The sequence below is a fragment of the Plectropomus leopardus genome, chromosome 18 (genome assembly GCF_008729295.1).
Source record: "Plectropomus leopardus isolate mb chromosome 18, YSFRI_Pleo_2.0, whole genome shotgun sequence".
Lineage (NCBI taxonomy): Eukaryota > Metazoa > Chordata > Actinopteri > Perciformes > Serranidae > Plectropomus > Plectropomus leopardus.
This window is the reverse complement of record NC_056480.1, coordinates 3,683,271-3,697,647: the sequence shown is the minus strand read 5'-3', so window position 1 is coordinate 3,697,647 and position 14,377 is coordinate 3,683,271. Positions and strand designations below refer to the sequence as shown.

At 39.4% G+C, this 14,377-nt stretch overlaps 1 protein-coding gene across 1 annotated transcript in view; it reads left to right on the top strand.

The window, feature by feature from the left end:
- Nucleotides 1–14,191, top strand: part of cica (capicua transcriptional repressor a) — a 56,342-nt gene extending 42,151 nt beyond the window's left edge. Inside the window, exons 12-21 of the mRNA XM_042507008.1 lie at nt 640–782; nt 1,574–1,734; nt 2,846–3,089; nt 5,268–5,568; nt 6,451–6,632; nt 8,274–8,416; nt 9,136–9,287; nt 9,911–10,045; nt 10,134–10,259; nt 11,007–14,191. Of these exons, the coding sequence (XP_042362942.1) occupies nt 640–782; nt 1,574–1,734; nt 2,846–3,089; nt 5,268–5,568; nt 6,451–6,632; nt 8,274–8,416; nt 9,136–9,287; nt 9,911–10,045; nt 10,134–10,259; nt 11,007–11,269 (1,850 nt within the window). The 3' untranslated portion in view covers nt 11,270–14,191. The remainder of the gene's footprint in view (nt 1–639; nt 783–1,573; nt 1,735–2,845; nt 3,090–5,267; nt 5,569–6,450; nt 6,633–8,273; nt 8,417–9,135; nt 9,288–9,910; nt 10,046–10,133; nt 10,260–11,006) is intronic.
- Nucleotides 14,192–14,377: the final 186 nt, after the last annotated feature.

Here is a 14,377-nt window from a genome sequence, read left to right as displayed (position 1 = left end):
AACACAAATGTCAATTTTTTTGACATTTTATATCCAAATGGTCAAAGGTCAACTTTACTGCGTCATCATATTTTTCTGGAAAAACACATTTCTGGCCATTACTCAGCATCATAAGTCAGAAACAGTCAGAAAGACTTCTGGTCAGATACTGAATTTGTGACACTAATCTTGGATGTAAACTGTTACTGCAAGTTCACGGAGGAATACAACTGCAAAGCGCTAATTGTAGTTCTTTCTGCTGTAGTTCCCTTAATTCGTATTAATCATCTCCGCAGGAAGCTCTGAAAATAGATTTGATTGTCTTACATAAACGGCAGATAAATGATTGACGGGAGAAACACTGTTGACATGAGTATGAGCGCCCGCCGCCCACCCATGCCTTAATCACTCTCTATTCATAAGAGTCTGAAGCAACAGCACATTGTTCCACCTTGTTATCAGAGAGGAATTTCACTATTATCAGCAGCTGAAATGTCCTCTCTGTCACAGTGTGTCTCCGCCCACCCGTCGCTCCGCTGCCGTCTTCACCTCCACTCTTTTGGCTCGATTTATCTGTTTCTCACACTGAGTGTTTTAATTCCCTCTCTCTCTCTCTCTCTCTCTCTCTCTCTCTCTCTCTCTCTCTCTCTCTCTCATTAGTCCAAACCCAGTCGCCAGTCTTGCAGAGCAAGATGTTGGTTCCCATGGCAACAGTGAGAACAGGGTCTACTCCTCCTCATCCTTCCATTTCCCTGGTCGCTCCGCCTCTTCCTGTGCAGAACGGCCCCGCGACAGGAAACAAGGTAACAGTGTCAACGGCAGTCACTAAAACAAGTGTCATCAGCCTTAGAGACAAACAGACGCCTCCCTGTTAGCTGACAGGGTGACAGGGTAGTTAAATCTACAGCAGCAGTAAAACAAGAAAAGACGACACATGACACGTGACATACGTTCCTGATGGGAACAAAGGGGATTACAGCAGGTCGGTCTGCTTTATGCTCATGTTTGACTGCTCTGAGCTGCAGTTTTTATCAACTATTGAACCAAAGTTTAGAGTTTAGAAAACTATCTATCTTACCGAGATGAAAACTGTTTTAGTGTAGAAACAGTTCATCTATTAGACAGAAAATAAATTAGTAGAAGGGTAATCCTTGAACTCCTTTATTCAGAAAAATACCAAATATTTGCATCCCAGCTAAAGTATTTTTCAAATTATTATTCATCATGCTGAATCGGCAGAAAAAAAGCAAATGAGGGTCGACGAAGGCCAGAGCCACCAGGACCACAGACGCTCACTAACGGCCCTATTTTGACTGACTGTCGGCTTGGTGTGTCAGGGCCTTTAAAAAGATTGGCGAGGCAGAATAACGGCGCCGTATTTCCGCCGTGAACTAGCAACATTAAAGGAGTTATATATTTGCTCTGAATGTCACATACAGATCATAAAACCACATTTGAACTTTAGCAGTTTGTCTCACTATTTGATTTAGAAATGATTAAATATCAGATGTTTGTTCTCTGAAAAAAGCTACATGTTTGGATATTCGTTGGTGAGAAACTACTTTTGTTTATGTTTTTCTGTCCTCCCCCAAAGATCATCCAGATCGCTCCCATGCCTGTGGTCCAGACCAATGTTCACCCTGGCGGCACGGCAGCAGTGCATCCTGGGAGCCCTTTTCCTGTTTCCATGGCAACCGTGATGGCTCCCGGTGCCGCGCCCCCACAGACGGTTCTTCTGACCTCTCCACCCACCAGGTCGCTTACACTTGAAAGACAGAAACATATTGCCGCTTTTATTCTCCTCAGTGCACTGCCTGAACTGGTCAGATTAAAAGATACTGTCAGATTTCGATTTTTAGTCGGGTCAAAAAGTTAATTATACTTTTGGTGCAGTAAATGGGGCGATGTGAACTATGATACATACTGTAAAAGTAAGTGAAAAGTTTAGACTTGGCTAAAAGAAAATAAAGCTTCATTTGGCCGTATTGTTAAAAGTGACAATTACCAAGCAAATAAAACAATTTAAATAGCACATTCATTCCAGGTGAAGGTGAACCATAAAAGTCAATCAAATCCATTAAAACTAATATTAAAACCACATAAAGTATTAAACTGAAGACTAAACCATTTAAAGAATATAATGATGTAAGTCAGAACTGATTAAAAATTAAGTGAAATAATAATACTGAAAGTAGATAAAATAAAGTTACTGATAACTAGATCATTTAAAGAGGATAATACATATAATTTAAAATAAATAAAAGATTTTAAAACAGAACAAAATGATATATATAGACCAATAAAAGAATATAACACAAATAAAAAGCAAAAATGATTTTAAAAAATACATACACTAATAAAACAGCACACCAGAGTTAAAACCAAAAATGAAATAAAATTAATTAAAATAAAATAAAAATGGAATAAAGGAAAGGAAATGGAATAGTTATGTATGTATAATATAAATAAATATATAATAAATAAAAGAAAGTATTTATTAACTTAATCAACACTTACAATTTTATTTCTATTGTTGTATATAATGTGTTGAACACTGGAGTATAACACATATTTTATCGTTTCTGAAACTTTGCATACTAGTTTTGTAATGCAGCACAATGCACATTTCTCTATATTTTTGCACACATGCTTATTTATGTTTTTAATATTTTGCATACTAGTGTTAAACATTTTATAAAAACAACTGGTAGTTTCTGCCCTATGTTTTTTAACTTTGTATATTTGCAGAAATACATATGCTCTTTCACATACATCATTTTTTAATAGATCAGGGTCAGCTTGTATTTGCAATGACACTATAAAACCTCTGACACGACTGGACACTAATGACTCTTCTCTCCTTTAGGATCACCTATGTCCAGTCTGGCCCAGGAGTTACCACGGCAACACCCCAACAGGCCACACCTGCCCCCGGTCCTGCATATCTCCCATCATCCCTTGCGACCCTGGGCTTCACGGCCATTGCCCCGGCCGCACAAACCCTGGTTCAGCCGATTGTCGGTCAACCCCCACTGTTGGCTCCAGCTCCGCCCCTGAGCTGTCAATCACAGACGCCTCCAGGTCAGGCATCAGGAGCTGCTGGTCGTCAGGTAACAGAAACGGCGTTAATGCCATAGTGTATAGGCGTGTGGTCATGAAGAAAAACAGAAAAATTAATGTCAAAAGAAATTACTAAATCGTGTTAAAGTTGTTATAAATAGAGTAAAATTGTTATACTACCGCACAGATACAATTTTTTTCCTTTTAAGGAAATAAAAAAGATTTAATTTCTCAAAATGTCCTGTGGTTAACCAAATAAGTCCCACTGAGATCAATAATCAGTTTTTCAAAGGGGACCTTGCCAAAACCACATTATAGGAAAATGTTACAAAACTACAATAACCACAATTTAAAAAAAAAAAGATATACAGTAATATGTAGATTCAGGAAGTAAGCACTTTTTTTTCGAAAGCATTTGTATTTCTTTATTTTATTCAAAAGGGACCGGGTACAGTTTATAACATAAATGTTATCATTTGATGCACAGTACCAGATTATAGTTTAGAGCTAATTTGCATCTGCAGTCCCTCGGCAGATCAGAATAAATACACAGCACAATGGCATGATAATAATGTCATACAAGAAGAAAAAGACCAATGCTACACGTAGTAGCACATGATATAAAGTGACACAAAGAAGACACAAGACTTCACCAAAAAAGCACATCATTTACATAACACACAATAAAAAGCTACACACAAACACAATAGTGCATCACAAGTGAATACTTGTCAAATTAAAAACAAGTTATAAGGTCCAGAGTTCAAGGTCAGGCAGTACAGAGCTGAGCAGCTTTTAACTTTCTTTTTCGAGGTGTTTTTGAAAGTCCTGATAGTCAGAGGAGGCAGTAGCAAATGCAGCTCCAGAGGCAGCGGGATTAAAGCTGCTGGTTTCAGCGTTCTCCTGTTGATAAATCATCGCTACATTACTTTTGAGACATTAGAGAAATTAGTGTAAACAAACATGAGAAAGTTTTGGCAGTCACTTTTGGCATCTACACTTAATTTTATATTGTTGTGTGGCACCAGTTTTAAAAGCTGTCGAGAAGATGAGTTTACTTTGTGTAGCAAAACACAATCAGTGTTTACTGCAGGAGCAATAAACAAAACTGGATTCCACTTTTCTCGCTGCGTTAGCTGACAGGACATGCTCACTGTTCTCAGTTGATGTTATCACGTCTAATTCTTCTTCTTCTTCTTGTTCTTAAAAACAAACAGGTTGATACAGTCTCCTTACACAAACTCTTACACTCACATCATTACACGCATACACACACAACTGCCTCCTCTGACCTTAAGCCCCCACCCACCTTTGTTTTTTTGTTTTTTGTTTTTATGTCTTTTTCCGCTTTTTACTATTGTTATTTGTTACTATTACTGTCATTGTTATTATTGCTGTTATCATTATCACTATTATTATTACTATTGTTATTATGATTATTCATTTTATGTCATTTATGTGAAATGGTTTGTGTAGATGCAGCAAAGAAAACAAAAATTTGGTTGTATGAGCTGTTAAATCAGGGTTAAAATATCAGTTTAAAAAAAGGTGAAACCCTGCAGTAGAATGAAATTATGTACATTTACTCAAGCGCTGTACTCAAGTTCAACTTTGAAGTACTTGTACTTTGCTTGAGTTATTTCCCTAATGCTACTTCATGCTTTAACTCCACTAAATTTTAGAAGAAAAAAATGTACTTTAGTTTGATAAATTTATTCACTAGTTACTTAACAAATTAAGGTAATTAAAAAAAAAATATTATCAACAAATAAAATCTGACTCTGGGCTCGGGGCGTTCGTGGGCATGTACCTTCACAGCGCTCAGGTGAGGGCGGGGCTTTATGAAAAGGTAGCGACCAGGAGTCAGACTGTAAGCAGCAGGCATCCAAGAGACACAGCCGTGTACTTTTTCTTTCCTTAGGGAACATGTTTACAAACAATAAGCAACAATCCAGCATGTTATACCTTTAAGTAAAGTTTCGAATGTAGGACTTCTACTTGTGAGAGTATTTTTACAGTGTGGTACTTTTACTAAAATACATCTTGTGAAACCAGGAAAGCCTCTTCAGCTTTTCTGTTATAAAAAAAAAAAAAAGAAAAAACCAACCAAGACACATTGAAAACAGTAAAACCACAAATAAATGTAACTAAAAAAGATAAAAAAAATAAACCAAAAAAGTAAAAAAAGAAGTTTACCGACCTGCTTGCATGTTTATCTTTTTCATCAGGTACTAACTGCCATCTACCCCGCACCAACCGTTGCACTTCCAACTGGCGTCGTCTCTGTTACAACCGCGCCGCCTGCAGTGGGCGCCCCGGCCCAGGACGTAATGAACCCTTCCTCTCCGTTGGCGACGGGGTTGCAGGGTTCGATGGCCGTGACCCCTCAGCCTAACGTGGCAGAGGAGGTGGAGGTGAAGGTGGAGGTGAAGAGGGAGAACCTGCAGGACGCTGCCACTGAGGACGGAGGACAGCCGAGCTGTGCTGCCAGCTCCTCCTCAGCCGCCTGTACGGTTAATGTCACAGCAGGTAAAGCATCACTGGCTCTGTTGGGTGTTCTTTCGTTATCATTTACACGTAAAAAACACAACAAATTTTTCACCTTGCACATAGAAAGGTACTTTATACCACAAAGTTTACATTGGTATTGTTTGTGTACTTTTGTCCTCTGTATGAATTGTAGTTTCTTTTTTTCCTACTTCTTTTTTTCTTTATATTTCTATTTTCTGTTACCTGTCAAGGGACCATGTATGTAAATTAGCAGTCCTGCTACCTCAGGCATATTTACATTCAGATTTTATACTTATGTTTATTAATACGCTTTGTCCCTTTTAAATTAAATTAAACTCCCTTTTTGTCTCAACATCTAAACAAAATATTGACATCAACATAAACCCATCCTATTGTCACACTTTCATGGTATTTTCACAATTGAAAAGCAGAATTAGCAGATAATTTTAAGTTTTTCTTCTTTATTATTACATTATGAAAGGTGCCATATTATTAAGTCATCAGTTTGCCTTTCAGTGAAAGTTTTCCAGATTATAATCTTGCAGTAAAACTGCTCTTGCTGGATTAAAATTGACGTTCTAAAACTAGTGGAAATATTTAATCTGGGGGATTAATGACAAGAATGTGAAGGACACCTGGTGAAACGGGAGCGGATCAGTTTTTCGGCCTCAAATTAAAGTATAAAGCCTGAGTATTAGTTAAGTTTTGTTTATTTCAAAGTTAGTTTTTAAGAATATTTTCATAGGTTGTTTTTTTTTTAAATAAAACAGTGGTTTTCAGGGTGTTTTCTTGAAGTCATTACAGTCGCAGTTTGAAACTTTTAAACAAGTGAGATAAAAGAGGTTTAGATCCAGTATTTTTTTTTACACAAAAGTCTCAAACTTTCTTTATCTTTTCCAGTTAAAAAAGAGGAGGACATCGGTGTGTACATCAAGGAAGAAAACCTCAGAGACGGATACAGCAGAGAGAAACGCAGCGACATGGAAAGAGAGCAAGAGAGAGGGATGAATGAGAGCAGTGAAAGGAAGGGAGGCAGAGAGACGGACAGAGAGGACCACAGCATGAGCGACAGCAGCAAAGAGGTGAGAAAATAAAAGGATTTCTGCTGCATTCATTCAAACGTCTCTCGTCCAACCACACATTTGTTAAAGCTTTGGTTTAAGATCATTAGAGGTCTGTTCAAACTGTTCTAAGTCCATTTTTTATCTCTTCTTCTCTAAAAACGTCTCTTAGAAAGTCAGAGTTGTAATAGTGCTTAACAAGATTATACCACAATGTATTAATAATTTGATTTGATTTGAACTTTATTTCGCATATGTTAAAAAAATAGAATGAAATAAAAATAAGGATATAATATTAGATTAGATCAGATCAGATCAGATCTTATCTTTATTTGTCCAAAATGTGGAAAATTGTCTTTGGCGTCACAAAAACACAATGACATGGATTACAAACAAAACAACATTTAAAAACAAAGAGATTAAGAGAGCGCTTGAAGAAAATAAAGACATCACCACCGTTAACATTGTTCATTAATAAATAACTTTTTTTTAAAAAAAAAGAGAGAAAAGTTACAAATATAAACATTATCACAACTGACACGCTACAGTATTCCAAAATTAAAGTTAAATACAAACATAAAGGAAAAGGTGTGGGAGGAAGTAGAGACTATTAAATCCCACCCCCTTTCCATAATTCTTATCAGATTATGGTCGGGAGTTTTTCTCCACAGAAAAACACGCTGTTCAACTCTTTACAATTTGAAACAATATCATAGGATACGTGCAAGCAAACAGCTCTGCATATCCTGAGAAAAGGAAGATATTTTTTGGGGAAAAAATGGAGGAATGATTAAGATAAAAAAAAAAACGCAACTTTGCATTAAATGGAATCCAGTTCAGTGCAGCTGTCATTGCCAGTTTCAGAAAGACGCAGGGTTGCAAGTTGGTGAAATAGTACGTCATCAATGAGAAAAATATTAATTACATCAACAAATATGTGAAGCCTTGTTTAAGCCTTTGAAATCTGGATCGACATGATTTTCCTTGTGCAGATGCCTTTGAACCCTGAACACACGAGTCTAATTTTTTTCTTCTTTGAAAACAGGGGAAAAAGGTATTGAGCGACCTGGCAAGAAATATCTCGCAAATTGCAAGACAGTAGTAGATTTAGAAATTCTTAAAACTATATGAGGGGAAATGTCCACAAAACTATATTTACAATGATCCTAATTATATATTTTAAATTGTGTGGGAAAATTATTAGTATTCTTAAGCACCTTTTCAAGTAATTTAATTGTTTGGGGTTTTTTGGGTTTTTTTTTTACTTGCCTTTTTTGTTTTTTGCTTCTTTTTTTCTAATTTTCAGTTAGTTTTCTTGTCATTTCTTTCAGGATTTTCTATGCTCATTTTTGGGTCATTTCTTCTCAGGCTGCTCATTACCCTCTTTCCATTTTCGAAAGAAGTCAGTGCTCAGGTTTCAAAGGTTTAATTAAAGGACTAAATACATCCCCTTGCACCTTATTTAGTTCCCTGAATTATGCTCGGTTTAACTAGCAAATGTGGAGTTGGACAGTCCTGTAATGTATATACATATATATATATACACACACAGGATAGATTCTTAAAATAGGGCCCGTTGACTCTGAGTCTGACTACAAAAAGGTTTGGGAGAATCATGGGTCCCCTGTCTCACCAGTCTCTCTTTCTTAACTCTCTCCCCAGGCCGGACCTCGCACCCCTCCTCCTCCACCCTCAGGTTTGGACCCCCCTCCCCCTCCTCCTGCGGAAAGAGAGCCCCCCTCTTCCTCAAAGAAGACCAAGTTCAGACCCCCACCGCTTAAAAAAACACCTGACTCTCTTGAAAAGTAAGTTTGACAGTATCGGCATAGAAGGGCACAAAACGTTAGCTGAGGGAACTTTGTATTATATCAAACACATCTGAGTGGGTTTGGAGTCTAAATGACGAATTAAAACTGAATGTGCTTCGTCATAATTTAAGCCCAGTCTCATTTTTGACTGAAAGCTTGGATTAAAGTCCGGAGCCGTTCTCGCTGCTCAGACTTAAAGTTATGGCTCTTGTGGAATCAGTGCCAAAGCAAAATAAAACAAGTCTGCCTGCTCCTTCTGGCTTTCTGGTGGCTGTAAGACAATGTTCTCTCTATTTTAACAGTTTACATTTTCTCAAGCTGAGAGCGCTCATATAACAGTAGTTTATCTTCTGTAATTGTATTGTGAAGCAGCTTGAAGATGAGATGCAGCGCCCTGGACAGGGCTGCAATCGTTGACTTTATTTAACACTGATTCTCACACATTGTGGCATTTCGCTCTGTTTTTAGTTTGCGACCAAAACCTCCATCTTCATAAAACGATGGTGGAAACTCTTTGTTTACTGAGTGTGAGTGGGCAGAGTGCTCACCGTTTATATTCTTTATTTAGACAGCAGGAGAGTGATGGGGGAAGCCGCAGAGCAGAGGAAGCCCAGGCAGCCCTGAGGCATGAGAAATGTGCATCTCTCTCTTGATGTTTTAACCACCGGGACAACTGGACAGGGGACTGACACGACGACTGTGTTCTCTGTGTGCAGGGTCTTGTCGGAGACGTACTTTGAGGAGCGTTTTGCTGAGCTTCCAGAGTTTAATCCAGAGGAGGTCCTTCCTTCACCCACTCTGCAGAGCCTGGCCACCTCGCCAAGAGCCATCCTGGGAAGCTACCGCAGGAAGAGACGCAACTCCACCGGTGAGATGCCGAGAAGAGATATTTTTAATTTTTTTTATATACTTTTTTAAAGGTTTTTTTTCTTTGAGGGATAAAGAGAACACAGAAATCAAAGTGATCCATATGTGTGCACATTCATATATTTTCAAATTCTAACCTACCTATAATGATTCAGCACTTGGAGATAAAGGAAATTATTTTAGGTTGAAAAATATGCCCTTAAGGTGAGTACATTACTGCTTATCAAAATCAGGCCTTATAGTTGACACAAAAATATATATTTGGGTTGGAAGTTTAACTGCTCTGTACTGCGCAGGAGGACAGAAGTCTAATTTTATCTCAGTCCATTTCAAATACAATATTCTCAAATGATGTTTGCCCAATGAAGCCAAAATGAATCTGTCCACCGCAGCTTTAAGTGCTATAAATTCAGGAGAATAAACCTGGTTTTTACCTGTATTTCTTCAATTATTTATTGTTTTTATTACCTTGACTTATTCTGATTGCTCCCTTTCTTCTGTTACGCTTTCTCCTTGATCTTTACCAAACAATTGTCCACACCTCTACCCCGTCCTCTCCTCCTGCCTGTCCCTTATGTATTCTCTCCTTATTCATCTTCTTCATCTCTCATATGTCATAACTAGAACTGGAGCTGACAGCAGAAGACCCCAGCTCCCCGAGGAGGAAGACCCGCCGTCTCTCCAGCTGCAGCTCAGAGCCCAACACCCCGAAGAGCGCCGCCAAGTGTGAGGGAGAGATCTTCACCTTCGACAGAGCAGGTACGACAGGTACATCGGCTGCATTAGTGGTAACAACTTTTCCAAAAGCTGTATTCAAAGTGACACGATGTTCTGCTCGTTCAACCAGGTACAGAAGGAGAGGATCTGCTGGGAGATTTGGACCGGGTCCCCTACTCGTCTCTGCGCAGAACTCTGGATCAGCGCCGCGCCCTGGTCATGCAGCTGTTTCAGGAGCATGGCTTCTTTCCCTCAGGTAAAGTCTCAGTCGACAGCACACAACAGGCCCCATGCAGCGACATTCTCTTAAATTTCTCTTACATTTTCTCTTAATTTTAAGAGAAAGTATCCAGGTCACTTGATCACAAGTAACGTATTAGCGCAGGTAACGCCCCCTAAACACTACATAAGGACAGGTGTTGTGCCGTGTGCAAAGACTGGAGAGACAGCACAAAAAAGTTTGTAAGAAGAAGAAGAACTCCTGCTGAGTGAAATTGATGTAGGCCTACTGTTAAGTACACTTACAGTAAATGTGATTTTAGGGAATGTATTGAAGGATGAAAAGTAAAAGTACAAAATTTTTTAATAAATAAATTTAATAAGTCTAAATAATTAAAAGGAAAAGCAGCAAGACCTCATACATACAGTACATATGAGCAGCTGAAACCATTAAATGTTTTTTGCATGAAAACTCGACTTAAAAAAAGTACTAGCCAATTGATTTTCTAATTAATCAGCTGTTTCAGCTGCACTTGTATACTTTATGTTTTATGCGCAAAAATCTTAATTTGTAAAGTAGTTATCTTATAATAGTTTTGTCACCATAGTGGGGTAAAGGGACTTCCATACCATGTAATGCAAACTGCTCAATAAATGCAAAAACTGCACGTGTAATTGGTATGAATTGCAAATTTATTGAATATCGTACTGGATATATTATATATATAACTAATTCATAACTGCTCCTTAACTAACTAACCCTGTTTTGTGTCCTCGTCTTCAGCTCAGGCCACCGCTGCCTTCCAGGCACGCTACTCAGACACCTTCCCCACTAAGGTGTGTCTGCAGCTGAAGATCCGCGAGGTCCGTCAGAAGATCATGCAGACGGCCACGCCCGGAACCCTTGAGCCTGGAGGGCCAGCTGACGCCTTCCCCGCCCCGTCGCACAGCTCCTCTTTCAATCAATCAGCCCGGGAGGACGGAGGGGCGGAGCAGCAGGGAGACAAAGGCCGGAGCCCCGAGGAGCCGAAAAGCGAAGGATCATAAGCTGGAGAGGATGACGCCGTGGAAAAATCAAGAAAAGGAGGAAGAGAAAGAGGAGTGTGTCATCCCGCAGAATGTTCTTGCATGTGTTGAACCAGTACGGCTCCAGCGGGATCCGTTCTACTGGCACTAATTCCCACCAGACCTGGGCAGAAAAACCATTTGAATATGGTCACAAATATTCAAACTACTCAAGGCGCGCTTGATTCGTCTCATCAGACTTTCAAAAAAAAGGGGGAGGAATCACACGCAAGTCCTGATGAGTCAAGTGCTCCTTGTAGTTTTTGCTTTTTGTTCCAAGTATCCAGATTATTTTCAGTTAACACTTTGCCCAGGTCTGCTCTCAGCACATTTGTACAGTAGTTTGTAGTTTGACACACAAACTCTGTGGTACACACTCTCTATCTCTCTGGCACACTCACACACAAACCCTGGTGCATATGTAATCTCCAGCATGCACATGATCCCACATAAACACACACACACACACACACACACACACACACACACACTTACCAAATCAGACTGTTACTCTTGGTCGGCCGTCCCCAGGAGGAGCCACCAAGGACCACGACACACAAAGGCACTTTGTCACTTATTGTGCAGATGCAGTTTGCTGTTGCCAGCCAGCCAGCCAGCCCTCAGATGCCATTGACTTGACCTCCTTCTCACCCTTCCACTCCTCAGCACAGTGGTCGGGACACAAACACAACCCCAACGACCTCCACTGATATTCCACAGCCCCTCGATGCTGCAAGACAGACAGCACACACACACACACAGTACACACACACACACAGTGCACGGACACGTCTGTGCAGTGTGAGCACTCGTACACAAACATAGTCAACCGTGGTCTGACCAAGCCATTGGCCTGCACAGTTTTTAGTGATTGTAGTGAGAAGAGAAACTGAAAGCATGACGTCTATTCGCTCCTGGAAAACGGAAAAAAAAAAGAAGGCAGGAGTCGGGATGTAGTGTGACCAATCTTTGCACCTTCAGTTATTGCCATTATGAAAGACTGAGTCCTCATTGGTGGGAGCTGATTCTATATGTCTGTATGTCCGTTGGGGTCCCTGCCCCAAAACCGTAAAGAGATTATGTAAAGAGACTATTGGTTGTGAGGCTTTGAAGAAGTTCGACACTGACCGGCTCGACAGAGCGCAGAGAAAAAGCGAAAGAAGAAGAACCCGGATCATTGGATGGAAGATTCATAATTCCAATTATAGGACGTCAGATAATAATAGGACAACAACAACATGACAAGCTTACCAACAGAGAGAAAAAGTAGAATTTTAACCAAACTTCTCTGAATCTCCCAGTGGATATAATGTTGCTTTCTCTCGTTATCGTGGAAATAACCAGTTTTACCGTGGCCTGTTTTTCTCTTGTGGCTCTATTGTGTTTCTTCTCCAGCATAAAAAAAAATCACAACAAAAAAAAAAACAAAAAAAACTCTGGACAAAGAAGGGGACAAAATCAGTCTGTGCCCCCCCCACTTTTAATTGTACCTGGGGCGGTTCTCCCTCCGCCTAACCCCTCCACCGCCACTCCCCTTCCCTCCTCTTCGTTTTCTCACCAGACAGAAGTGGGGGAGCAGGGGCGTTTGTCGTTTTGTAAAAACGTTGAAATCAGGTGTTTGCACAATTTGTGCGGCCCTTCTCGCCGCAAGTTAAATCAGGAAAGTATTGTTTTTAGAGATTGTTTTAGTAGAAAAAATAATAACCTTGTTCCGTATGTTATCAGCCACCTTATTCCTCCCCTTTTCTCCTCCTCTCAACCCCGTTTCTCCTCCCTCAAGTGTTGTTAGAAAGTGCCCTTAAGCACTGGTCCCGGGTCAAGCGCTATGTAGCTCAGGATGGTTCTGGTTAGGGTTAGTTCAGGGAAAGCAGATCCTAGACCAGCCCTGGAGGGCAGTCTCTGGAGCCCTCCCCTCTTCCCTCTCTTCTCGACACTTTATCCTTTCCCGTCAAATGGTGCAATAGGACATTTATTTTTTTGGAAATGGGTGGGTTATTTTGTTTTTGTTTTTTTTCAGGGGGGGAGGCTCTGTGCCATAGATATTAAACCCAGTGCAGTCAGTCAGTGAGAGGAATGAGCTGTTGTGATACTGTCTTTAACTATAAAACAAAACAAAAAAGAATCACACAATTATTGTTCTTGTCGAAGAGATAGAGAGTATAACTTACTAAAAGTCAAAGACGATTTTTGAATAGCACTTTTTGGCTCTTTGCTTCCTTGGTGAAGAGTGGGGTTAGTTATTATTATGGGTATCTCTTTTATTTCTCTGTATACAGTTGGATGTGTGAAAAAATATATATACCGGTATTTCCATATATGTGCATTTAGGTCTGTGTTCGGGTGTGTGTGTATGTTTTGGCACATGCAGGTAGTGTGTTAACACAACTAACCTCTTGTTCTTTCTCCACACAGCAACATTATCAATAGTATATTTTTCATTGTATTCTACATTCTATATTCTACTCTAGAGACAGTATTTTTATAGTCACCATGACTATTTTGTCTGCCATCTTGACTGTTATCAAACCCAGTTGATTCAGGATATATATAAAATATATATTCAGGATATATACAGTATATAAATATATATGACTACACACAGGTAATAGAGGACTATCAATTCACATCTCTTTTGGGGTTAGGGCTGTAAAAGTGTCCATCTGCATGCATGTGCAATCACATGCACGCGTGCGCACACCCACACAGACATATGTGCATACACACACATGTATGCGTGTACACTGTATGATTGTGCTTAAAAATAAACTGTCCTTACTTTGGAGAAGGAATTTTAGGATGAGCGAGGTGAGTGTTATCTCATAAGCAGGCATGTTGACCATGTGCAATATTTCTAAACAACAACAAAAAAAACTAAATATTGAAAATATTAAAGATCTAACACAATGTCTTATGTCTGCAAATTTATTTCACACCCTTGAATCCCTCTAGTATTTTGTTGAGTTTTTATTTATTTATTTAATTTGCTCAAGGTCTTTTTATTGGCATTTAAACTCATTCAAATATACTTTATCACAGATAGAGCCCCATCAACACTGAAAAAAATAAAAATAAAAGTCTGTCCCACAAACA